This window comes from Engraulis encrasicolus, chromosome 17 (genome assembly GCF_034702125.1).
Source record: "Engraulis encrasicolus isolate BLACKSEA-1 chromosome 17, IST_EnEncr_1.0, whole genome shotgun sequence".
NCBI classification, from domain to species: domain Eukaryota; kingdom Metazoa; phylum Chordata; class Actinopteri; order Clupeiformes; family Engraulidae; genus Engraulis; species Engraulis encrasicolus.
In genome coordinates, this window is record NC_085873.1 from 7,106,720 (window position 1) to 7,133,931 (window position 27,212).

At 43.6% G+C, this 27,212-nt stretch overlaps 2 protein-coding genes across 2 annotated transcripts; one reads left to right on the forward strand and one right to left on the reverse strand.

The window, feature by feature from the left end:
• Window positions 1-3,034: 3,034 nt before the first annotated feature.
• On the reverse strand, window positions 3,035-3,949 carry cdk5r1b (cyclin dependent kinase 5, regulatory subunit 1b (p35)). Its single transcript, XM_063221112.1, has one exon. It carries the CDS (start codon window positions 3,947-3,949, stop codon window positions 3,035-3,037), a length of 915 nt encoding a protein of 304 aa, XP_063077182.1.
• A 2,730-nt stretch (window positions 3,950-6,679) lies between these two features.
• Window positions 6,680-25,718, forward strand: psmd11b (proteasome 26S subunit, non-ATPase 11b). The gene is made up of 13 exons (XM_063221657.1): window positions 6,680-6,804; window positions 8,593-8,694; window positions 9,702-9,898; window positions 13,256-13,313; window positions 13,858-14,052; window positions 14,829-14,973; window positions 15,935-15,995; window positions 16,163-16,225; window positions 18,770-18,895; window positions 22,201-22,236; window positions 22,347-22,398; window positions 24,825-24,967; window positions 25,235-25,718. The coding sequence occupies exons 1-12, from the start codon at window positions 6,714-6,716 to the stop codon at window positions 24,965-24,967; spliced, it is 1,269 nt and encodes a 422-aa protein (XP_063077727.1). The 5' UTR covers window positions 6,680-6,713; the 3' UTR covers window positions 25,235-25,718.
• The last annotated feature ends 1,494 nt before the right edge of the window (window positions 25,719-27,212 follow it).

Below are 27,212 nucleotides of genomic sequence, written 5' to 3' on the forward strand. Positions count from 1 at the left end.
AGTAGGCCCTACTTCTCATGTGCCGGAAACGAGTTAAGGTCTGATTTTACTGTTATTCTGTACCTGTATACAGATTATACAGTATAGATTGCACTGGAGTGCCTTCGTAGACAAACTGTAGGCCAGAAGCCATTAGTATAGTTAGAGTTGGCTATCTGTTCTTAAAACCTCCAATATGTCTGACTTATGGCTTAAGACCCTGTTTCTGATACACATCTTTCTTTGTTTCCAGCCAAAAACTGATAAAGATAGTTTTTTTCTACTGTTCTGTTACCATTTCTGACCAGCTGATAGATGGACTGACTGACGGAGTCACTAAGATGCAACGTCAGTGTGACACGGTCTTTGGGTCTCGCTGTCTTTGGGACTCTCGTCTTGCTGATATGTGGATCGTGTTATAGCTGTGGGCTTGTGAATTTTGCACCGTCTGCATTGTGCATTTTACGTGTGTGTGTGTGTGTGTGTGTATGTTATATTTGTGCATGTGTGTTTTAGATGCATTGGGCTTAGGTTTTCAAGGACTGTGTGTGATTCATTTGCTGCCCTGAATGTGAGTGTGATGTGGTGCTGCTCAGATTCAGCATTGGTCTAGGTGTAGGGTTAAGCTGGCAGACTATGTCATATCTTCTACTAAAATCCTTTGCAGCTCCTTCCTCCATCAACCTCAATCTTCATCTTCATTCGGCACCAACCGTAATTTCACAACAGGTACAGTAACAGAGGGCTATATAACCTCCTATTATTTTTCCAACAAAAGTATTGTTGCTTTTTTTTTCAGAATATTATCATTTCTATTCTTTCTTTCACAATAGTCCCATCCATGTGTCGAGAGAGAATAAATAAATAAATAAATAGCAATAAATAGCAATAAATTAAGTTTCAATAAATATTCCTCACATGAATCTTAATATCAACGCTCCATCCCTTTTTCAGTAATGCCAGCATTTAATGGGCACGAGAGACCTTCTACTACAGTATCAGAGATCTTCAAAATGTTTGGCACATTTTAACACTGTTTTGCCTGTTTTGTTTTGACAGTGTGAAACTCCTCAGAGATAAGACAACGCTACAGAAAGAATGGAAAAAATCCAGTGAAAGACAGTAGCTTATTTTTTTTTAGCAAGCATAGCTAAATGAACTAATTCTGCTCTTTTTTTGTTTTTAACAGCATTCTCTAGGCGCAGATGCAGTTGGATTACAAATTCAAGGAAAAGAAGCGCAGAAGTAAAGAAACGTTGTCCCTCCGGAAAACACCATAAAATGCATGGCACACGTGCATTTGGTTACATTTCTAAGTAAAAGAAAAAAACCCGAAAAAAAAACCATTTGTTTGTTTTGTTTCTTTTCCCCAACTTAAGCAAATCAATAAGCATAAACATCCTTCAAGGTCAATCTCAATAGAGGCCGATCATTACATTTCTTGTTTTTTTGTCTGTTTGTTTCTCTTACCCTGGCAGAAGAAAGTGAAATAGGTCTTTCTCAATACACTGTGTGCATCCCCTGCAAAGACGACAAACTCCTTATCCTCCACTGTTGTCGAGTTTCCCACTGTGCAATGCACTGTGCAATCACCCCCATCAAAATCCCCATCTGATGATTATTTCCCAGAATCCAACCGCTTTTCTTCTTTCTCATCCGTCACTGATTCAGGTGTCGTACTGTATCTACACGAGGCCCCATCTCCCCAAAACACACATGCAGTCACACACAGTCATATGCGTGCACATACACACACATGGTTGCAGTGAAATACTGCATGTGTGTCTGTGGGGTGAGAGGCATCACAAAACCAGGGGTGAAGGGTTCTCCGAGGTGTCAGCAGTCTTTTTCGGACTCTGGATTGTGACCTTAGTCCATGTCCTTTTGGGGGTGGGGTGGGGGTAGTGTTCAGGGAAGGTAGCCATTTTGTTTTCTAGGAGTCTTCCACACTAGGCAGTGCACATCTCAAATAGTCTGCAGGTGGATGGTAGGCACCACCTTCCCACATTCATAGCTGTAGATATCATTTATCCATTTCTGAATCTCCTTAGTGTTTGTATCTGTGTCTTTTAAATGGTTTTGTGTAACGCTTTCATGTGATGATTGCAGACAGTCTTTTGTGTTTTTGTTTAGCGGTGCTGTTCTTTTGTTTATTTTTTGTCAATTTTTCTTTTTTTCCTCGTCTGCCAATGTTTTTGTTCATGGTAACAGGTACATACGTGTCTGGTATTTGTTTAGGTGTAATTCAAACTTCCCCTTGTTTTCAAGATTGCCAATCTGTTTCCCCCCCAATAAATTATATGTGTAAGCTTGCAGTAAAGATTTGGAAAAATGCAAGAACAAGGTCTCAAGTACAAGGTCTTTGTCCAGTGGCTAACACTGCTAGAAACAACTGTATTCAAATATATAATACGAACTCCCCTACTTGTAGGCTACGTCTCACAAATAGTATGAAAATTGATTTTTCTTTCGAGCACCTCTCAACAATCAACCAAAGAGGTAGACAGACTGGATTGAGAGCATGTAAAAAGTCCTGCCATGCATTCAGTCTGCCTCCACTCTCAAGGCAAGTGATTTCAATAATTAGTTTGTCTAGCTAATCTACCTAAGGATCAGCTTAATCCGTGAATTTGCAGGAAGAATTACATGGCAAGACCTTTTCTTTCCCAACCTGAGATGTCTGCCCCTTGGATGCAAACATCCATTACCAAGCATCCAGGTAGAAACAACATCAGTAGTCCAATAGTAGTAAATTCAGTAGTAGGAACTCTATAACGTACAATTATTTCCCACAAGTAGCTTTGAAAATTGATGTGTCATGTGTGAATATCATTCTTACCCATGCACCAAAGACCTACTGCCAAGCATAGCTCAGTATAAGCCCACACCCAACCCCAATCTCTCCCACATATTCCTGAACAAACACCAGAGAACGTATGCCCCATCCATACATCCACAGCCGCCTGAGCAAGCCAAGCAGTGCAGACGCGGTCCTCCCCCCCTCCCATTCCCATCCAATCCCCTTGGTGGCGCACTTCTACTACAACTACAGGCCTCACCGGTCCAGGCCGATGAGGAGGCGACTCCTCTCCTCCTCCTTCTGGCTCTCGTTCTTGAGGTCGGCGAAGACCTGCGTGAAGTAGTGCGGGTCCGAGTTGATCTGCAGCATCTTGGAGCTCATCAGGTTGATGATGGAGAGGCAGCGGTCCCAGAAGGTCTCCTTGGAGCTCTCCACCAGGAAGGGCTTGAGCGGATAGGAGATCTCGTTGCCCATGTACGAGTAGGACAGGTAGAGGCAGGTGAGCAGCACGGCCTGCAGCTCGTGCTCCGTGGCCACCTCGGAGGAGACCACGTCGCGGCACAGCATGTACACGAAGACCACGTTGGCGGGCGTGACGAAGGCCTGGTCCTGCCAGCCCTGGAGGAGTAAGGAGCGGTCCACGGCGCGCAGCCAGAGCACCGGGTCGGCCGGCGACAGGTGCTTGAGGCGGTAGCAGCGGCCGCACAGGAACTCGCCCAGGCACCGCAGCAGCTCGCTGGTGGAGGCCTGGACGATGACGCGCTTGGGCGTGCCGGAGGCGGCATTGGAGTTGGCCAGGGGCGCCTTCTTGACGGACGAGGCCGAGGTGTTGTTGGCGTTCTTGGTTGGGCTGCCGCCACTCTGGTCCTGGGCGAAGGTGGAGAGGTTGGCGCAGGACTGCGACTTCTTCAGGTTCTCGTTGTTGAGGTGCGTGACGTTGTTCTGGTAGCCGTTGGCATTGGGCTGCACCTTCTTGGAACCCTTTTTCTTGGCCGAGACGGCCACGATGCGTTTCCACGGCAGCACGTTGATGAGCGCGTTGCGCTTCAGGTTCTTGTCCTTGGCATTCTTGCTGTTCTGCACGGCCGTGTAGTGGCCCACCGTGGCCGGGCCGTCCTCAAACAGCGCCGCCTTGCGGTAGCTCGGGGACAGAGACAGCACGGTTCCCATGGTGGCTGGTTTGTTGTTGTCGTTGTAGTGGTGGTGGTGGTGGTGTTGGTGGACCTCTCAGAGGAGGTAGACTGCAGAAGATCTGCAGCAGGCCTGGGGTTTATGAGGGGGAGACGTAAGGGTCCTGGCCTCCTCGCTTCTTCCAAGAGAGGAAGGGCCCCAAGGCTACCAGACTGGGCTTGTCTTCAGCATCCACGGCAGGAAGGGAGGAGGTTTTTTTTTAAGAATCCAAAGGGGAGGGCTGGCTTTTGTTGTCTTGGAGGAACAGTGGGGCTCGTCTCACAAGTTCATGCAGCCACGTTGTCTGTCTCTCTCTCTCTCTTAGTCTGGGTGTCACCTCTCTGTCGTCAACTGGTTGTTTTTAACCTCGGGAGCAGCTGTGGAGATCACAAAAGCATGACCTAATTATTCACAATGATCAAAACAACTGACAAAAGGTTGATTGGATTATCTTGAGGTGGAGCTGTGAAAGGACCGTTCACACCTGTATATCCATAGCAAAATCCCCTTATGTACAGGATTATAAACATTAACAGAAGATTACTCTTTTGATAATGTCATTCTCAAGGCTTCCTTGGTGGGAAATCATATTACAGAGTTTATAACACGTTATGCCTTTTGCCCCATCAGAGAAAATAGGTTAATGGTGATGCATAAATGGGGCATAAAGAGGAAGCCACCGTGAAGTAGGCTATTCTTTCTGCTATGTCCTTTCGTATTGATTGTTTTTCGACATCAGTGAACATCCCAGTCAATCCTTGTGAGTCGTCTGAAATTCCTGAAGACGCATCTCTGCAACCTTCTCCTTTACTGAATTTGTCCTTGCACAGCGCCGGATCGAATACCTTGCTGTAGCCTTTTATGTATCAAATGGTTCGGTGATAACATTGCGGGATGTTAGGTGGCACATAATCACTAGCCTATAACCTACGCCAGCTAAAAATAGCAGTGCTACCGTATGAATATGGGGCATGCAACTGGGGCTGTTATCAGTTAGGGTTATTACGAGATTGTATCACTCTCCGGCCAGCGTAAACGGATTTAAATTGACACATTTTTTAATTCAACTGCGTCAAAAAATATGGCAAAGTACCGCACATCCCCGAATAGAGACTGACCCACACCCAGCGTTAAAGGGGAAGCCAATAAAACGTAAACATGCGTGAAGGCTATTTTTCCTCAGGCAGAAACGCCATCACTTCAGCTGTCTCTTTTCTAAAGCCCGTGTGCATGAAGCTCTTGAAAATGAATTATGTTATTGAGATGATCTCCAGATCACAAGTGGGAATTATATTAGTCGATGCAGCAGTGTAAATATATTCAGGCTACAGTAGCCTACAATCCTAACTGCGCAACATAATTTATCAAATGACCCCAATTAGCTTCATTCGAGGGACGCAAGAGCACTATAAATAACATATTGGTTTATGCATTCTTAAATGCAAAAGCTTCTTGAAAGCAAACCAATAACTCAAAATAGCAAGGAGTTGGCCTAAATATATGAGGCGTTATTGATGTTGCGTTTGTTTATGTGGTTACTGTCCACGGTACTGAAAAGTAGCCCATGCATGTTTGGTGATAGAACGCAGTAAATAGGCTACCATTTCCCTGTTCCACTCTCTTTCGTTTGCAGTGTTTCCCCCCTCAACCTATGCCCATTTAGCCTACAATCATCTACTCAATTGTCGTTTCATGAATTCCCAATTCTCCAAAGTCTCCATCACAAGCTCGCATTATATGTAAAATATAATAATAATAAAAAAACAGCGATCGCAGGTCTTGGCTTTGGATGATTGTGGATCTGTGGAGACTATTCCATTTAAAACGCACTCACCAGTGGTTGTTTTTCCCCTCAACGCAATCACAAGCGAACGCAGGGGCACGCAATCTCTGCGTCTGAGTTGATTCTTTCCCCCTTTTGAAATTCAGCTCATCAAGGTGAGAAGAATCCAGTCATCTCAAGGAATGTCCAATGGTCAAAGATAAAAAACGCAATTAAAATTCCGATGAAAGTCCGTTTAATCAGAGGAGAACCCCCCACGCCTTGTCGGAGCTCTCTGCTGGTTGTCCTCCTGTGTTGCGGTGATGTGGAGATCTCCGAAGGATGGGGATGCTGAGAGCTGTGAAGCTGCGCTATTGGTCCTCGCCAGTCAGTGCAGACACGGCTTTAGATGGCTGTTGTGCGCTTACACACGCTCCGCGCTGCCGCAAGGAGCACTGTTGGCCAATGAAATGTAGTGAGCGAGCGCCTCTCAGTGCTGTCCTTGGTGCTGGTTTTTGACAGCTCCACCCTACGCGTCTGTCCGCACCCGCACAAACACCAAATATGGCATTCGTTGGCCTTTTGGCCCATTAAAAATCTATGTCGTTCAATAAGGCATTATATGCTGGCCAGCCTACAAAATAAAATGCTTAACTGATGAAAATTGCATCTGGGCTAAACAGTGCGGTTGTCAACAAGCTGCAACCTAGGCCTAGGCCTAGGCTACAGAACCCAGAGGTCTCCTACCCATTTGTAATAATGATATATGATAATAATGATCTAAAATAGGCTAAAATATCAGTTTTCTTGTTAAGAATATCACTTGCCGTGACGCAATGCTTTCTTTTTTTTCAATCATATGAATCCCTCGATTACCGTCCATGGGTGTGATGAAAACTACACTTCCCGAACATATTCGACTCTACCCAGAAGTCCTTGTAACTGCGTTTTTGGTGTCACGCTCGCGATTGTTTGGGGGCTGGTTGATTTTGAATAGGGAAGATGGCAACCGCGGCAGTGGTTGAGTTTCAGAGAGCTCAGTCTCTCATTACTACGGACAGTAATGCCTCCATCGATATTTTACACTCAATAGGTAAGTGTAAATTACATCACGTTAACTAAAAGGGTTTTGATTTTCATTGTATAGCTGCTTTTCTTCCACCATAACCAGACTCCGTTTGTTGGATGCTAAACAGCCGGCTGATGCGTTGCTGACTCACTGTAGCTAGCCATGCTGGTGCTGGTTAAGTGGACCTGAGCGAGCGAGCGAGCTAGCTGGCTAGCTAATAGTAGGCCATTTCTTAGCGTGGTAGCTAGCAACATAACTGTTCATACAACCGTCTGTGAGTCACTATCATCGAGCCAAAACAGCAATTCATTATCCAGCCTAGCAAGTTAGCTATTGACCTCACTTAAGTTATAAGCCGCCTGAAGTCGATATTATGATAAACATTGACATTTGACAATATTGATAGACAGGGGTGTCGTTTAACATGCAGAAGTTGTTGGTTGTTGGTGGATAACATTTCATAATTGTGGATAGCTTGCAACTAGCTTGCTGGCTAGCAATAAATTAGCAAGTCGATTTTCATCTGATGAATACCAGGCAAGTTTTGGCCCTGTCATCGTGTTCATTACGTTGGTCTGCAGTTATCAAACATAAACTTGTTGGATGAAGTGTGTGTAATGTTTTTGGCAGGTGTATATTTGGTACCTACCAACTAGTTAACTGAAGTTGATGTGGTTAACGATTTGGCCAATTCATTTATTGACAGACGCTAGCTGTGTAGCTAGTAGGCTAGTTGTGTAGTCCAGTAACATTAGCGGTCAACCCAAAATTTGCTCTGGTTTGTGCAGCTGTCATGCTAGCAGTGACACATCTTCTACGGTGTCATCCACGGTGTTGTTGTTTTCCATCATCTTGTATTGCTCCTAGGTCGGCAGTATAGAACTAGGCACATTTGTTGGAATGCAAAAGAAGGGCACCCATTTTAAAAGAAACATTAAAAACGTATGGATGTGCAAATCTTATACAATCTTACAAGCAGTTGTGTAGTATGTCATCTGAGTAAGCACTCGAACATGAAATATGTACTACATGGAATTTGTTTCTGTGCCTCACTTTTATATGAGGGAAATGAGGAATAGTACACATTTATGGTATGTGCTGCTGTTTGAATAGTAGGCTATTCCACATACACATCATTTTGTAGATTTATACATCTTGTCAATCAAGGGTGCGGTGAAACAAGCAGTGCACATTGATGCATATGACTGACAGCTGTAGTTTCTTCACATGTCTGTCTCTGTCATTATTACACCCTTTGAATGGCACATTCTTGCTGATTGATCACTATAGGCTACAGGAGTTAATTATCATACTCGTTGCTCCCTGGGGACATTCATTTAATTGACTTAATTGCTTAGAATGTTTGAAAAGTTGCCAACCCTGTGTTTTTGTCTGTCTTATAGAGAGCACTTTGGTTTATATGAACTCTGCCGAACAAAATACTGTTACAACTAGGCCTCTAGTCCAGTAGATGTTTATTAAACACATATGGGCCATCAAAGTGGCTTGTAAGGTGTCTCTTCTACCTGTCAAACTGCGTTTTCACCAGCATTTGACCAGTTGATGGGTGTTAATATAGAGCTCCTGGTTATAGCCTCTAAAGATGACTCCTCCTGTTTTTCAAGTTTAAGTATTTTTATTCAATATCATAATTTATTTTTTATGTCAAACCCAGGGGGATCCATATCACATAAAACAGCACAACACAGTACAAAAAAAATGAAAAGAGAGGGAAAAAACAACAACATACAGATATTGCATAGCTCACAATTTCATTGTTAATGAACTGTCTTATTTCTACTTCTTCTCCAGTGAGGCGAGATGTCCAGCAGGATGATGAGGAGGCCGTCAGGGTCAAGGAGCAGAGCATCCTCGAGCTGGGACAGCTGCTGGCCAAGACTGGCCAGGCTGCAGGTATGTTTGTGCTTTTAGCTCCATGGGCCTATACTAAGGGTAACTTAAGGGTAACTTAAGGGTAACTTAAGGGTAACTTAAGGGTAACTTAAGGGTAACTTAAGGGTAACTTAAGGTTACGTTTAGAGGTAAATCATCTAATAATACAAGAGCTTTTCCTAGGAAAATGAGGACTCCAGGGTCTTCTATTGGGTGATTTACCTCTTAACTTAACCTTAACTTATCCTGAACCCAGTGCTTAATTTGAGGGGGAGCAAGGGGGAGCTAGCTCCGGAACCTCAGACGAGAGCTCCGGAACCTTAGATGGAACCTCAGGGAAAGACATCATAGACACCCCCTCGGGGGGGGGAGCCACCCATCCTCTGCGCTCCTGGACCTCCCGCTTGACAAATTAAGCACTGCCTGAACCAGCTTTGTAGCATAGGTCCCTGGTGTTTCTAACTGGTCTTTAACGAATCCCTCTCTAACTGGTCCAGAAACTCAGTGAGATAATAAATCAGGAGTATGAACCTGGCCTTGGCTGTGATGACTCACAAGGCCAAGGCACCATGGGGTTACGCTGGGGACCAGGCACTTCAGCCATGGATCATGTAGGATATGAACCTGCAATCTTCTGATCTCAATATCCACAGCTGCCTAACCATTAGGCCTTAATAGTTAGGCAGCTGTGAATATTGAGGCTACCGTTTCTATGTGTCTTTCTTCCACAGAGCTGGGCGGGCTGGGATTCGAACCTTCCGACACTAATACCCACAACTCCCCAACCATTAGGCTATATTTGTATGTGGGTCAATGATTTTTTTTGGGCTCAGACATCAGGTGTTACTTAACCACTGCTAATGGCCATACATTAATTAATAATTTGTTATGTACTTCAGTGGATATGCTTCTAGATAATTCACTTAAAACATTTTTTACCCAATAAGTGGCATTAGCTGTGGTTGCACCACCCTGACGTGTGCTACTACTAAAACGTCATTTCCCCATGCGTCTCCTCTCCTCCACAGAGCTGGGTGGGCTGCTGAAGTTTGTGAGGCCTTTCCTCATCTCCATCAGCAAGGCCAAGGCGGCGCGGCTGGTGCGCTCCCTGCTCGACCTCTTCCTGGACATGGAGGCGGCCACGGGCCAGGAGGTGGAGCTCTGCCTGGAGTGCATCGAGTGGGCCAAGAATGAGAAGAGGACCTTCCTCAGACAGGCCTTGGAGGTAGGATTATTATTATTATTAGCAGTAGTAGAAGTAGTAGTATTAGTAGTAGTAGTAGTAGTGGGAGTAGTATAGGGTGTTCACTGTTAGATTTTCTCAGTTGTGTGTGAGAAGATGAAGCAAACCATTTTCACCTGCTCTCCTGCAATAGTAGCAATCTTGGAGGTGAACAGTTTCATCCAGACATGGTGATTAGTGCTCACGGTTTACTACGTAATTCCATGTGACAAGGACCCTTGTCTTTGAGAAAACACATGCACATGTTCGCTGACAGTAAACCTCATGACATCTTGAGAGTTTTGAGGTATGTACCAGAGATCAGTAATGGCACATTTACCAGTAGATGGGAGTAATAACTTACAATATTTCGTCATTTGCCTAGTATTATTTATCCCCCACCAACTGGGCAAGGCATTGGCTGTACTGTGCCACTGATTCCTATATCTGCTGGGGGAATAGAGAAGGATGCCCTCATTCATCCCAGTCACCTCTGTATAGTGAGTTTAAGACTGGTTCATGCTGTCGGCACAGATTCATTGTGACCACACTCACCGGCCACTACATTAGGAACACCTGTTACAACTGCACATTGAGGCACATTTCTGATCACCCAATCACATGGTGGCAACTCAATGCATTTGTGCATGTAGATATGGTCGAGATGATCTGATGCAGTTCAAACCGAGCATCATAATGGGGAAGAAAGGTTATTTATATTACTTTGATCATGGCATGGCTGTCAAGCCAAAAGGGCTTGATTTGAGTATTTCAGAAAGTACTGATCTACTGGGATATTCACACACAACCATCTCTAGGGTTTACAAAGAATGGTGCAAAAAAGAAAAAATAATGCAGTGAGTGATCAGCGATTCTGTGGGCAAAAATGCCTTGTTGATGGCAGCGGTCAGAGGAAAATGGCCAGACTGGTTTGAGCTCATAAAAAGGCAACATTGAAGTCAAATAACTACTCATTATGTACAACCGAGGTATGCATAAGAGAATCCCTGATTACCAGGCATGAAAATCCCTCACCTTTCGGCGAATTTCGCCGTTTTGAAATCAAAATGGGTCATTTCTGTGAATCGTGTAGATCCGAGGAGAATTTTTTTTTTTTTGGGGGGGGGGTCGAGCGAGGAGAAAAGTGTAGCGCCAACTTACTGTATCATTGTGTAGCGCTCTACCGCAGAAAACTTCATATAATTTCAGGAGAGATTCCACAACTGACAATGACGTTTGACCAATCACAGCATTTGTTGCTGTCGGCACAGCCAATAACGTGAACGAGCTCAATCTAAGTCCCGCCCTTCATACTTATCTTTGAAAGCGTTTTAAACAGGTGAAGCTTTGGTCTGCGGGGCTGGCGTGGTTGTATCAAATATCTTTCTTTTTAGTTCTAGAACATCTCTGATTACAAGAAAATGTCCAAACGATCCGTCACGTATAGTCTACACGTTTCCCAGAGAGGTAGCTATTTGAGATCATGATCCTTGTTATGACAACATCAAGACGCAAGCATTTCGATGAGAAGTGAGTGGATGTAGTTAGCCACAGAAGTTAAGCTGTTTTCCTAATAATTTGAAACCGCATTTGCCCTGCCCACGTGAAAAAGTATTTATTCTCAAAAGAGCTCCCTTAATGAAAGCTTGGGTAGGCTTACGGCACGTTTTCCTGACGGCTATTTTAACGGGTCTGTGCGCTACGGAATGGCGAAAGAGTACGCGCTACGGCCGGGGAAGAAGCGCATATCTACGCGAGGCATCCAACATCATGCTTCGAATGCTGCGGCTTCTTATAGCACGCACGAGAGAGAGGGAGAGGGAGAAAGAGCGAAGCCTAACTTAGTCAATCGTTTGACACGGGACAAATTGTTTTAGGAATCATGCCAAGTTTTTTGTAATCCCTTGGTAGCCTACATCTAAATGACATATTAAAAATGTAGTGGAACACGGCCAAACAGTTTTTTTTCACGGTCAAAGTTGGAGCTTTCCTATTATTATTTTTTTTATATAGGGAAACAGATATACTAGGTGAATGGACAATTCAGTAGTTTATCCAAACTGTGTCAAAGATTTTTTTGTATTACAAGTTGTCTGAAATATAATGATTAACTGTTCAAACGAGATCACAACCAGGCAAGCGTTGAGGGGACATTGGATAGTGTTGAGAGGAGGGGGTGCTTAGTTGCCATTGGGGGGCATTAGTCTATTTTATTTTTAAGGGGGGCATTGGCAGGGTTTTGATGAGGTCAAGGGGGAATTTATTTTAAAAAAAAAGCCTGAGAACCAAAACCCATTCTATCTATCTATCTATCTATCTATCTATCTATCTATCTATCTATCTATCTATCTGCCCCCCTCATCAGACATGACAGCATGACAATCATGAAGTAACGAAGATGGTTGACAGTTCTTCTTATGTTCACTGTCCCTGGGTCGCTACAGTATGCTCAAAATTCATCATTTAAAGACGGTTTTAGCTAAATTTTCTCCCATGGGAGACCATGCCCCCAGACCCCCCTAGTATGACTCAAAACGCCACTGCACACCACACATTCGCGCGCACCGCTGCAGCACACGCGCCGCTCCGTGCCACCGCGCCACGCCGCACCTTTCTCACCTTTTTCACCCCTGACCCGTTTTCATGCCTGGATTACACAGCACATCAAATCTTGAGGCAAAGGGCTATAGCAGCAGAAAACCATGTTTGGTGCCACTCCTGTCAGCTAAGAACAGGAAAATGAGGCAACAATTTGGACAGGCTCACCATAAACGAGACTGGAAGATTGGAAAAATGTTGCCTGGTCTGATGAGTCTGATGAGTATCTACTGCAACACTCAGGTGGAATGGTGAGAATCTGGCGTCAACAACATGAAAACATGGGTCAACCCTGCCTTACATCAACGTTTCAGGCTGGGGATATAATGGCATAAGGATATTTTCTTAGCACAATTTGGGCCAACAACAGCCTACCCGAGTATTGTTGCAGGCAGTTCAGGCAGTTCTGAAGGCAAAAGGGGGTCCAACTCTGTATTAGAGAGGTGTTCCTAATGAAGTGGCCGGTGAGTGTATTTCACAATCATTAGTCAAACTATTTGCTCATGTTTAACTAAACATACTTTACCACAAAAAAGTGAGGTTCACTTTCAACCAATTGGATATGTTGTGGCAGAGTTGTTTAAGTTTTGCATTTCTTTTGATAAGAAGGAAATTATATTGGGTGCAGTCATACTGAATGAGTTATGGGAAATGTATTTGGAGTGTGCTTCGTAGTTGTTCTAGAAGCACATGATCAGTGATCACCATTGGTAACTATGTTGTCATAATCTGATCAGTCTTCTTTTCTTTTTGTCTGCACAGGCCCGTCTTGTCTCACTGTATTTTGACACCAAGCGGTATCAGGAAGCCCTGTCACTCGGTAAGTTGGATATGATGAAAGGGATGCATGATCAGTCTGAGTGGGAATGAGTCTGTACGGCCCTATTCACGTGATCTGTCTCGAAACAGAATTGTTGGAAAGTTATCACCTCATCACACAAGCCTTATGTTAAATCGAATAGCTATGGGTGTGTCCCGGTTTTCTATAGTTACCCACATTACATGCAGATGCCCTTACCATGCTTCACTATGTTGGGTATTAATCACTTGCTCTATTAACATCATCTCAAAGCACTTGCTACTTATACTGACTGGTCGTGTCCTTTTAAATCGTTGAGTGATAAGCTTTCATCAAATTTAATGGTGCTTTGATTCTGAGGAAGACCATGTGAATGGAATTGTCAGTCAATTGCTGCATAAATAAAAACAAAATGAAAGTGTTTTTTGTCCCACGAGGCTTGCAGCTGCTGTAGGAGCTGTGAATGTTTCAATTCAAAAGTAATATTTATGGTTTCAAGGCAGGCAGTTTGAGGATCACTACTCTCTGGGTAAATCTAACGAATGCAGTTGTTGTCCACCACCAGGCTCTCAGCTGCTGCAGGAGCTGAAGAAGATGGACGACAAGGCCCTGCTGGTGGAGGTGCAGCTCCTGGAGAGCAAGACCTACCACGCACTCAGCAACCTGCCCAAGGCCCGCGCCGCGCTCACCTCCGCCCGCACCACCGCCAACGCCATCTACTGCCCCCCCAAGCTGCAGGCCGCCCTCGACATGCAGTCAGGTGAGCCCCAGTGACATGTAACACGGCCATCTACTGCCACACGACCTGTTCACACGCAGCATGGAGCTTTCTGATTGTTAGCTGATACAGAGCCGTTCTACCAGAGCTATCTGTTGTTTTCTACACCACAAAGCAGGGGCAATAGGCAGAGCATACATGAGTGCAATTATTGACAAACCAAAACATGGATCAGTTTAGGAGCACGTTTTTTCTGGCTTTGACGATCCAAAAATCGGGTTGTCTGAGATCGCGATTTTCGGTCTAACACGGTAGATCTTTCAGCCCTAGCCTTTACTATTTGCCTCGTCTTTGAACACGTGCACCTAAGTGTTGTGCTGGGCATCTGTTGATCAAGGCACCTATTCCCAGTCACTACTCATGGGGCTGAAATATTTGTTGTTTTGGATAAAAGTGTCTAAGTTTAATGTAATCTTGTCCATGCATAGTATAGTCTGCTCTTAGTTTACTGCATACAAATACAGCCTATGGCTTTATGAAGTCAAGGTGTTTTTTGACCATGGTTGTGTTTGCACGCCTGGGTCATCCCACTTTGTCTTTTTCTTTCTCTTCTTCTTCATCTTTCTCTTCTTCCGTTCTCCTTCATTTCTCTCTCTCTCTCTCTCTCTCTCTCTCTCTCTCTCTCTCTCTCTCTCTCTCTCTCTCTCTCTCTCTCGCCCCCTCACTCTAACACAGCCCATTACGATGCCTTGCCAGAAGGTGCTGACACATTGTGCGTGTGTGACCGTTCTCTCTTTCTCTCGCCCTTCCCTGTGCAGGAATCATCCATGCGGCCGAGGAGAAGGACTGGAAGACGGCCTACTCTTACTTCTTTGAGGCCTTCGAGGGCTATGACTCCATCGACAGCCCCCGTGCCGTCACTGCACTGAAATACATGCTCCTCTGCAAGATCATGCTCAGCCAGTGAGTCAAATCAACCCTCTACCAGTCAAACCTAACCACCCACACACCCACCTATTCATTTATCAACACCCTGGCCATTTCTCAATGTCAAGTGTATGAGCCTTGGAAATATGTCAGCCTAATTAGTCACGCCCAGTGATTGGATACTCTGCAGAGTTCACCTAAGAGTATCCAATCACTGGGCTTCATTACGAAGGCTGATACACTTGGAAGGGTGCACACTAGACTTTGAGAATTGGCCCACCTGATTTGTCTGATCCTGAATTGGTTACAAATGTGGGTGTGAAACTGGGTGTGACGCTGCATTCACACCAACGGCGCGGACATCGACAGTACGTCCACAGAACGTGCCCGTTATCAGTCCGAAACTGTTGGAATACATGAAAACAAATCATGCCTTGCACACAGGAGCGCAGTGTAAGCGGACATGTCCGCGTTGCTCCTTGAAAATAGAACTCGAGTCTATTGTCTATGTCTATGTGTGGGCTCCATTGAAAATGGATGGCTGCTGCCCGCGGATAGAACGTGGACGTTTACTGTGCAGTGTGCAAGGCAGCCCGCGAACCTCTCGGACTCGCACTGCTCACGGAGACGTTAAGGAAACGTGCCGTCCCTGTGTGCATGTACCGTGAGGAAATGCATTGCATTAGTTTTGGCTTTAAAGGACATAAAGATTGTTGTAAACCTGCTCAAACAGAGAATCAAGTCACTCACCCAGCCATTATCACCACCCTTTGTACTCACACCATTCTCTATTCTCAATTAGTTACGATGATGTGTGACAAACTGTGCATATTGTATGCAGATGATTGTACAAATGATTCTGATTGAAGATTGTCTGTGCCCTTGTTTAGGTTTATGCCACCACCACTTATTAAAAGGCTTTTTGGTGACATAGCAAGGCGCGTTGATTATTTTTGACCACCTGTAAACTCTCCACCTTATCTGCTCTTCCTTGCAGGCCAGAAGATGTCCAGGCTCTGATCAGTGGCAAACTTGCACTCCGGTATGCTGGAAGACAGGTAATCAATCCCGATCCGTGTGTTAGGATTTAACTTCCGGTATTGAGGTAGTTTTCTTCCCCGTTGTTGAATATTGCATGTTCATGTTTTTATTGCACTTGCATGTTCATTTGCTTGTGTTGGATGGATTTGTCACGATTTTCTTTTTCTCTCTTTCCTCTTCACAGACAGATGCACTGAAAAGTGTAGCACACGCCAGCAAGAACAGATCATTAGCTGACTTTGAGAAGGTGAGTTGGATTAAATGTGGTCAATTGTGATGAAATGTGTGTGATTGAAGGTTTCTTTGCAATGTTTGGATGTGTGGTTATCAGCCCATTTCGCAACTTCAAATAAGTTCCCTTTTGAAGCGAAGTAGGTATAAATGACTACGGGGCTGTGTATGCTCTTGCGGCAGCCTGTCCCAGTGATCGTTTTGATTTTTGCTCCGCCTGCTGAAATTGCTAGGTTTGCACTGTTATTCATCGTCACAACAGTAGGGGCAAAGAGGGGATTGTTGAAGCTGCCTTCAATAGAAGGAGTAGACTATAACATGTCTGTTGGTTTTTAGCTTCATTTATTTATACAGACTTGAAGGCCATGAAAATGTAACATATATTTAAATGTTCTCGAGTGCAGAGGGCTCTGGTTGAGAGGACTAATCACAGCGGCTGCTGCCGTGGTTGTCTGTGTAGCTTGTCTGCGGGCAGTCACATTTTTGGAGGTGGACACTAGAGGATGACATTTTTCGGGAATTCCTGCGGGACACATGATTCCCACGGGATTCACGTGAAACAGGAGTCAAACTTTTATCCATGTCATGATTGGGACAGGACAGAAATAATATTTCATGGGAGCAGGCAGGAGCGGGAATGCCAATATAGGTGACTGTTCTGAATGTAGGCTATTTCAACCCTTTCATTCACATTTTTGCTCCTGGCCTTGAATGAATACCAGAGCTGTGCATTTTCCCTGATTCCCTGCGAGAGGTCCTCGCATAGCCACACTGCCTGTCCGACAACGTCAATATTGGATCAGTGGGAATGCGCTATAAAAACGGTTCTTCATGTTTTTTGAATGTTGAATTTGGTGTTGGCTATGGTTGAGTCCCCGTAGCAAACAGAACAGAGAAAGAACAGACTCCCGCTCGCATACACAGAGATCAGTCAAAGCGCGCATGATTCATTTCATCTCATCCTTCTTTGACGCTGTTGATTTTTATGTGCTGTGTCAAAGCGTCTTACAGCTTTTCAAAAAGGACGTTTGGTTAAAACGTACAAATGCAGGCAGGAGTTTGCATTATTAACAGGAAACCTCTTGAATCTGATAGTGAAATAGCTACTTGTAGAATTACTGTTTGCAGGCTCGAAAGACTTTGCCGTTATGGCATTTCCCAATTACCTCCGCGATAACAGGAAAAAGTTAGGCTAATTTAGCACAGAATGCAATCGTAATCAAAGTAGTCAAGATATAGTACGAGGAGGATTCAGAAGTAGTGTTCAGTGTGCGCAAACTCTGTCAAGTTGGCAAGCGTCGCGGTGTCTAAAAGGGCATCCAACAAAGGAAGTTTACTGCTCCGCCTCCCTGTTTCGCAGTTTCGCCCCATGTGTAGGGCTGCACAATTAATCGTAAATAATCGAAAATCGTGATAAACTTGCGAAATCGAAGTCGTGATTTTAATCGTGATTTAATCGTGGCAATAGTGACCTACGTTTGAGAGCGTCCTTGAAGCCAGAACATACTGACAGGCTGGTGCTTCTGGCCAGAAATCTGTCCACCTAAGTTTCATGCTATTGTCTTTACATAATTATTACAATTCATTTTATTTTGCTCATCCTGTATATAATTCTTCCTTAGTTATATTTCATCTTGTTATATATTTTTTTTTAAATCTGGGAAAAATCAATAATCGTGATTACGATTTTGACCAAAATAATCGTGATTATGATTTTTTCCATAATCGTGCAGCTCTACCCATGTGTTTTAAGTGTCAAAACGCTGTTATGAAACCGTTGAATTAGCTTGTAGGCCTAGTATGTTTAGATTTAGTCATGCCACTAGTTCAGTAGCCTAACCAGTAACCAGCATCATGAAGTTGACCTATGTAAACTCATGCTTACTGAATGACTAGTCTTAACTAATCCAACTGGTTTCATTACAATAGTAATGCTAGCCTACTATTAATTGTAGCTTCTGATTTCCTCCCTGGTTTTTGTTGCACAGAGAAATGGCATATAGCCTACTGTAGGCTATTAGTGTATGAAGAATTAGATGCCTCCCCCTCCTGTAGTATAATAATAATGATAATAATAATAATAATAATAATAATAATAATAGGGCCTAATAATAATAATTAAAAAATAGAAAAATGCAGTTTTTCTATTAGGCTACCCAGGGTTTCTCCAGGCCCCCATCAGCTTGTATATACTTGTATCGGCTATTATGGCTACAACTGCTTACTAGGAGGCAAATATGCATACAGGTAACGCATACACAAAAAAAATATTTTTCCAACTCTGGACCAGGATTGGGCAGGACGGGAGTGAAAATCCACCCCCATGTCGTGCTCTAGTGGACACCAAGTGTCTGTGAGGCAGACAGGTTGGTTTCCAAGCATAAACTGGGCTTACCCCTTTCAGGCAGAACACCACAGTGTTGTTTGTGCCTCCGTATGCAACCTGCTACGAATGTGTGATACTCACCCTCTACATTCTCTCTGTCTCTCTCTGTCTCTCTCTGTCTCTCTCTGTCTCTCTCTCTCTCTCTCTCTCTCTCTCTCTCTCTCTCTCTCATAGGCTTTGAGAGACTACAAAAGCGAGCTGAGGGACGACCCCATCATCAACACGCATTTGAACAAGCTGTATGACAATCTGCTGGAGCAGAACCTCATCAGAGTCATCGAGCCCTTCTCCAGAGTACAGGTAGAGAGTGCTGTTCACCTACCATTAATGAGTCATCAGGGCTCCAGACTAACTTTTTGCACTGGTTGCACTGGTGCGCCTAAAAAAATTGTTTAGGTGCACCAGCACAAAATTTAGGTGCACCCAAATGTTCACCCCCCCAACACACACACACACGCACGCACGCACCCCAGCTTTATAATAATAATAATAATAATAATAATAATAATAATAATAATAATAATAATAATAATAATAATAATAATAATAGGCTAATAAAAAAGCAATAGGCCTTATAATATAATAATAATAAGAAGAATAAGAATAAGAAAAAGAATAATAATTAATGAAATTATTATTATTTTAAAAGACCTGGAGCCTTCCATGTGCTAGAGGCTAGTCTTCCAAATGTGCTCCTCAAAAGACATGACAGTAGGCTACATAACTACCACATCCTGGCTACAAGTAGGCCTAAGCTAGCCTAAGCTTTAATTTTCAGCAATAAGGCTACACACAAGCACAGATATGGATGGATGGATGGATGGATGGATAGATGGATAGATAGATAGATGGATGGATAGATAGATATTTTTCAAACCCTGTTAAAAATGTCATGATTTTTAAAATCATTAGACACTAATAGCCTATGTTTACAGGTGAATTGGGTTTTGTATTTCCCCATTTTTGAGCGCTCTCCCTCTGCATGATGATTGGGTATCTTAGCAAGCGCTATGAACAGACACGAGAGCACAATTTCGTGCGCGCTTCTCCCACCTATCTCTCGTGCTGTCTCAAGGTGCATGAACGATGGCTTGCCGACAGATATTCAGTTTGGAGTCGCTATCAAAAAACTCTCACTGAAGTCCCGAGACACTAGCCTGTCACCTGTTGTTTGGCCAGCTCTCCACGCGGTTGAAACGGACCATTGTGTTTACAGTGGTATCCGAGGTGAATTGGGTTTTGTATTTCCCCATTTTTTTAGCGCTCTCCCTTTGCATGATGATTGTGGTATCTTAGCTAGCACTACGACAGGACAGCACAATTTTGTGCGCTCACTCCCTCGTGCTGTCTCAATGTGCATGAACGATGCCTTGCCGACAGATAGGCAGTTTGGAGTCGCTATCAAATAACTCTCATAGAAGTCCCGACAGCGTGTCACCTGTTGAATGGCCAGCTCTGCACGCGGCTGAAGCGGACCATTATTATCCGCGCACCCGTCTGCGTTTATGTGATCAGTGGCCGATGTTTAATATATCCTCAAGCCATCTCGTTTTTTCCCCGTGATTGTAACCCTCTCGTCCAAAACTCCCCTGGTTGAGAACGCAAACTCGAGAGCACACGTGAACTCGGATAGTTTAGCGAAGTCAAACATTTTATTCTGAAACGTCGGGCTGCCTCAGCAAGAGGAAGGGGGAGAAGGATAGTTCAGCGGAGTTGAATGACGCATTGACACGTTTTATTGTGTGATGGGCCAGTTACAGTAGGCCTACTGCAGAATGACTATTAATTGTATGGCCATTAAAACGGGTGTTTAGCATTGGCAATTAATTTTGTTCTACTGATGGCTGGTCGCACCGGTGCGCCTAAAAATATTTTTTAGGCGCACTATGGAAAAAAATGGGCGCATGTGCGACCAAATTGGTCGCACTCTGGAGCCCTGGTCATATTCAGGCTCTGGTTTAGATGCATTCTTTAATTTGCCCACTAATTTATGTTGGTTTAATTTCAACTTAAGCAGAAAACATGTCTGTGTAAGGGGCCGACAAAGAATAGACATGCCACATAATTTGCGTATAATCCAAAGCAGAAATCCTGTGCAAGACCTGGACAAAGTCTTACTTCAAGATCAATAGAAGTTCTCTTATTGATGGTCTTTGTAGTTAGACTTACGCGAGTCAAATTTGAAATGGTAACACTTGTTATTTTAGTGGCATATTGGCCTTTTCTGTTACGCTAGGGATACATTGCAGGCGAAAAGAGCGAGGCGAAGACAGGAAAAATGCAGTGTTCCATTTTGGCAGCTCAACCGTAATAGGGATGTGCATTTCTGGCAGAAACACTATTCGAAATTCGATGGCCACTATTCGAATATTATTCGAAAATCGGGAAAAAAAAGACGTGTTTGCTGACTTAAGGACTCCCCCACCGTCATCCTTGGAAAACATCTACAGAGCGAGGTGGGAGCAATCGCTAGACGATGCTGTGTAGAGCGTTGGCTGGCTACACTTCTGAACGTCCAGCAGCATGTTCACTGAAGGAGGGAGTCTGTGTGATAAAGGTGGCGACCGCGTCCGTGACGTGAAATATTTCTCATTTCCTTCCCCTCCTTCCATTCTCGTCACGGCAAGGGGAATAATAATCCCCACTCGAACAACATTGTGTTGTTCGATAGTTGGCCTGCATTACCCTAGTTAGCAATTGACATTGTTGACATTATCCCGATTCGCACGGCTACAGGGGTGGCTTTTACTTTGGAAAAGTTTGTCATCCAAATCCGAAGCAACTTCATATGAAATGACCCCCAAATAGTTGCAGATTATAGTTCATGTAGTGAGCCAGATAAAACTGCCTCAGCTAAGAGTATCATGTTTACCTCGCTTGTTAGCTCATTATTATTAGCGTTAGAGATATTGAAATAACCTGCCATTGTTGACACTGACATATTGGCTAACGGGTAGCTTACCTTGCAAAAGTTTACGCTGGCCAAATCAGACGCAAATTGATGTGACATTATTCCCGAATAGTTGCAGATGACGGTCCATGTTTACAAAACTATCACCAATTGCAGATTTAAAGTGTCAACGATTTATTGATAAATGCCCAATGCCCATTCCTGAAATGCACGAGATGCGCTTCCCCCTGGCTGTAATCAGTGCGTGTCGGCGGGGGGGCGGGACGCTTTCAGACACACAACGTGTTGGAAATGAAAGATGAGCATCGTTTACTAGGTCCATTTAATGAAACCCTGCAGTAGTTTTCATTTGTCACTTAACACAGCAAGGGAGGCCAACACAGATTTTTTTTAATGTGAGGTCTGCATCTTATGAATGTCAATGTGGATTTTTTGCCAATCAAATGGAATGAAACAGCCATGTTTTGATTTGATTGGCCGCTACAGTCATAAATCTATGCTCATTTGCATGATATTAAACTTAGTTGAATAATTTTGCTGAGCTTCGCTCCTGTTCGCTTGCCTTCGCTTCCCGCATAGGAATGAATGGTGAAGTTTGCTTCGCTTGGACAAATTCGCGTCTGTCCATACCGTTAGTTTATGTTGTTTTTATGGAGGTATGGCTGTAAACAATGTACCTGTCTTTTTGTTTCAGATCACACACATATCTTCACTCATCAAACTGTCAAAGGTAGGTAACCGTACAGTTGTGATGCATAGTAATATGTGTGTGTGAGATGTTTTATTCCTCCATTCCTTATCGATCACAGTCTAAGTGCCATTTGTCATTGACTTCCACAGGGGGACGTGGAGAAGAAACTATCACAGATGATTCTGGATAAGAAATTTCATGGTATGCCTGCTCTCAATTATATTTTCAATCCAAACATTTTCTAAGTTGCATTCCCAGGCAATTAGACACTCTGTCCAATTTCCTGGGAATGCAACTTAAAACATTTTATATATTGTGTCTTTAGCATTCTAGGTCGTGCAATTTTCCCCGTTCCCTTTTTAGTGTATTTTCATGTTGCATCATGCTATTACACACTTTATTCCGCTATACCGTTTGTAAATGTGACAACCAGGGCTCTAAATTAACACCCGCAACCCGCCAAATGCGTGTAAATATTCATTTTGGCTAGTAGAGAAAATGATCTACGGGTAGCGTAGCGCCCAACTGGAATAAATTCTGAACGTCTAAACCGCTGCTTCTGTAATGAACCCAAAGACGGTAAGGTGTCCTACATTACCCGTGATCACTAGCCTATCGTCATGATGTAGCCTACAACCATTGGTTAGTCATTTAATCACAGTAATGTAGCCTCACGCCTATTGGCTAACTGCATCACAGCGCGCACCAGAGCCACTGCTTGTTCGAAGAGCGGAGAGATTTTGAAAGAGTCACGCTGAAGCCAGTTTCAATATTAGGACTAGCGCGGGTTACTTCTGTTTTGTATGTTTGTAAGGGTGATAAAGAATATGGTGGTGGTTACAGCAAATGTTCTGCGTCTGTGAATGCACGTACAGTAACAGTAGAGACGTTAACATGGTGTGGTGGAGCGAATGCGACAAGGACAGATGAGGAGAGCTGCCTGTCAGTTTATGAGCGTAGCTGTCAGTCAGAAGTAGTCTGACATTTTCTAAGTCCTGGTGAAATTGCATGGAGTTGCTGATTCGTAAAGCCCACCCCATCGGAAAGAAGGGCAGACCTTGCGTGGACGTGCGAGTGCGTGAAAAAAAGCATTAACAAAAAACTACTGACGCTATGAAAGTAACAAAGAAAGCAAACATTTCCGTGACATGGCGTAATCGCTACTTGTCATTTTGTTGCGCATGGAGCTCCTGGAGGAAATGAAGGTGTCTAGCAGGCTACTTCTGTGCATAAACACACAAGACATCACTTTATTGCACAAAGTGTGCGTGCGCATGTGTATTTTCTCCTCTCCTATCCTCTCCTCTCCCCTGTTCTCCTCCTCTCGCTCTCGTCTATGCATGGTCCATGATATTTGTCAGTATGTTGATGGCATGCTGTGTTTGTGTGAGGTTTAGGTTTGTTATGTACTGTAGGCTTCGTTTGAGTGACGGTTTGTGGTGTTGGCTGTATTTGGTAGTGAAAGGTCTGGCATATGTAATGTGATTCAGTGGAAATGGAAGAAAAAGTAATGAAATTGATCGAGAAATAAAAATTAAACAGAATTTAAAAAATAATTTTAAGAAGTATATAGACCATAGGCTAGTATATAGGCTACAGTAGGGTCTATAATAGCAGGCTAGGCCTATGTAGGCCTATATCCTTTATCCAGCCTGATCTCCAAAAATTCCGTGCTCCTGGACACGGATGTTAAGGACACGAAATCCGTGTCCAGGAGCACGGATTTTGCCAAAATTCTGTGCTCCTGGACACGGAATTGTTTTCCATGATGGGCACACGGAAGTGCTTTCTATCTATTACCTCAGCACTGTGTTAACTCTATCATTAGAAAATACATACCAAATGCTAATCCTAAACAAAATAATGCTATAGCAATTTAAGTTGTGCCCTGACCAAAACATTCCCTAACCTTAACCTGTCATTAAAGACATATTTTTGAGAAATACCTTTTCCAGTTGGTTGCTAGGCTATCAAATTCATATAATGAATGAAAGAAAACTAGCTGTGCACAGACCAAAACAATCCCTAAACCTAACCTGTCAGTAGGAAATGTTTTTTTTTTTAGAACAAATATATTTGAAATTAGACATATCCTGAGAAAATACAAGACTGTGGAAACATAGAGCTGTGGGAGTAGTCTAGAGAGCACTTCTCTGTGTCCATCACGGAAAACAATTCCGTGTCCAGGAGCACGGAAAACAATTCCGTGTCCAGGAGCACGGAAAACAATTCCGTGTCCAGGAGCACGGAATTTTGGCAAAATCCGTGCTCCTGGACACGGATTTTGTGCCCTTAACATCCGTGTCTAGGAGCACGGAATTTTTGGAGATCATGTTGCCTTTATCTGAGTTGTGGAAATAGTTGAAAAATAATAATAAAAAACATAACACAGTTTATTTTGGCGAGATAAAAAAATGGCTAGTTGAACTTCTGTTTGGCTGGTAAAAAAGAAAATCTACCAGCCAAATTGGCTGGTGGTGGAAAAAGTTAATTTAGAGCCCTGGTGACGACCATAGTAAAATCCTTGTCTTGAAATGAATGAGCGCACACAGCAATGTTCTGTCGCTTAATCTCGTCGCTGCCGGTGTGTTCGCCCGGTAACACTGGTTTCTCCATGACCTCCACAGGTATTCTGGACCAGGGTGAGGGGGTTCTGATCATATTCGAAGAGCCTCCAGTGGACAAAACCTACGGGGCGGCCTTGGAGACCATTCAGAACATGAGCAAAGTGGTCGACTCACTTTACAACAAAGCAAAGAAGCTGACATAGGTAAGACCTGTGCCTCACACTGATTGTTGTTGGCAAGGATTTTTTTAAATTGGTAAAAATGGGCATTTCAGTACTGTTTCCCTGTTCATTACTTTGAAAGGTTAATATAGAAATTAACATCTCTGCAGCCGAGAACTTCCACATTGGATCACAAACCATAACCCCCAGAACTGTAAATGTTGCTGGTAAACAAAAAAAGTGCAGAATTATACTATTTCTAGAATTATATTGTATTATTACAATCTGTCTTTTCTTTATGCCCTACAGGACCAGTGTCCGGATTGCAGCTAAGAGGGACAGAGTGTATGTACTGTGTGTGATGTGTGTGTGCGTCTGCGTGTGTGTGTGAATGTGTGAGGCCAACACGTGGAACCTTTTCTTGTGGGGAGGAAGGACGTCAACAAGCAGCATTTGAGGAAAAAAAAAAATCAAAAACAAACTGCAAGGGGAGTCTCCACCCCCCACAACTCCCCCCTCCCACCTGAGAGTTTTTAACACCTCCAATGGACTTCAACAAATTATATACATCCCTTTATTTCTTTCTTTTCTTTCACTTGTTTTCCGCTCAGTGTTCTTCTCAATGTATCTCAACGGCCATCCTTGGCCATCAGGGATTGAACTTACAGCCACAATAAAAGATAAAGCAGTAATCATATATCAACTGTATAAATCTCGTACAGAATACATACATGTCAGTCTTATGTACAGAGGTGCAATACACAAATCAACCACCAGGAGGACCTTGAACGTTCCCAGTTTTGAGTTTCTCTGCCTCAGTCTTTTCCAGAGCGTTCTATATCTTCAAGAAAGCACAGATACTTACTGGCTTTCAGGCTTGGCCAGTTGTTTGTTGGTATTTAGGGAGTGTTTGCGTTTTAGAGGGAACGTAATGATGCAGCCACACACGGATGTGGTTGAACGCCATTGCCAAGACAAGGCCCCTGGTCTCTGTTAATCCTCATTCAATGCATTTTCTCTCTCTCTCTCTCTCTCTCTCTCTCTCTCTCTCTCTCTCTCTCTCTCTCTCTCTTTCTTTCTTCCTCTACCTCTCTCTCTCTCCCCGTTCCCTCTCTCTCTCTCTCTCTCTCTCTCTCTCTCTCCTGTAAATCTGCTGTACAGTGTTGACTCATGCCCTTCTTTCCCTCATTCCTCCCAAAAGATGGATACAAAGCATCAATCCCTTCCCTTTCCCTTCAATCCTTTATCCCCTATTAACTATCCTCATACCATTGGTGCCCACACAAGGCCTTTACTCCTTTCTGTTAAAGCATTAGCTGCAATAGCAGTCTTTGGGAGGGTGAGGAAACAACTGATTCAATTTAGAAGATCCACACATTCATGTTGAGCATTTATGACAAGCTTCTGTGTCTGAATACACAGCCCCCCCCAAAACGGTAGTTTTCTGGTTATTGTACAATGCGCTAGCAACCAAACTATTTCAAAGCAGTTTATATATCACTTGATTTTGTTTTCTCTTTCTCCCCCAGTCTCTTTTCGTTTCTACATATTCTACCAATAAATGTTTTTATTATTATTTCTGTAATTCATGTCTGCTCCATAGAAATGTAGTTGATTTGTAACGAAAAACGACAAAAAAAGCAATTGCCATGGTTTCATAATTTGAGTCTTTTGCTTGCAGAGTTATGAATATGCTTTGTACACGTACAGGATTGTTAGAATGTAATTTCCTTAAATTACAGCAGGCTGCATTGCATGCTTTTGGTTGGACAGCTGAAAAGGTGGCTGGCTGGCTGCTCCAGCAGCCTTTTATTTTGTCGATCAAAATGTAACTTTCTGCTTAAATATAAGCAGGTGTGTGGTTTTGTGCCTGATGAGGATTGATAGATGTGCAGAGGTCAGGGGAATCGTCTGGTGCCTAAAGTGGTGCTTGAGAGGTGGGGTGGGGTGGGGTTGGGTTGGGTTGGGTAGCATACTGTAGAGTAGGAGGGTTGCTTCAAAGATAAAACAGAACTCAAAAGGGAAATGTATGAAATCAGAAAGTGCCCCCATCTTCAGGTGGCTTGTCAGGACTTGTCTGGCTCGGTAGTGACTGGATGCTTGGCTTCAAGCAGTGCATTGTGGGCTTGAAAGGATGATGTTTTTGGACAATCTTCTCCGAATGACTGTTCACTGCATGGATAGCTAAGGACATTTGGTCCCACACAGCACAGAGTGCATTGTTTTTTGCCAGCCACTAGTGACTCCGATGATTTTGAACAAGCCCTATTTGTTGTGTGGGGACTGG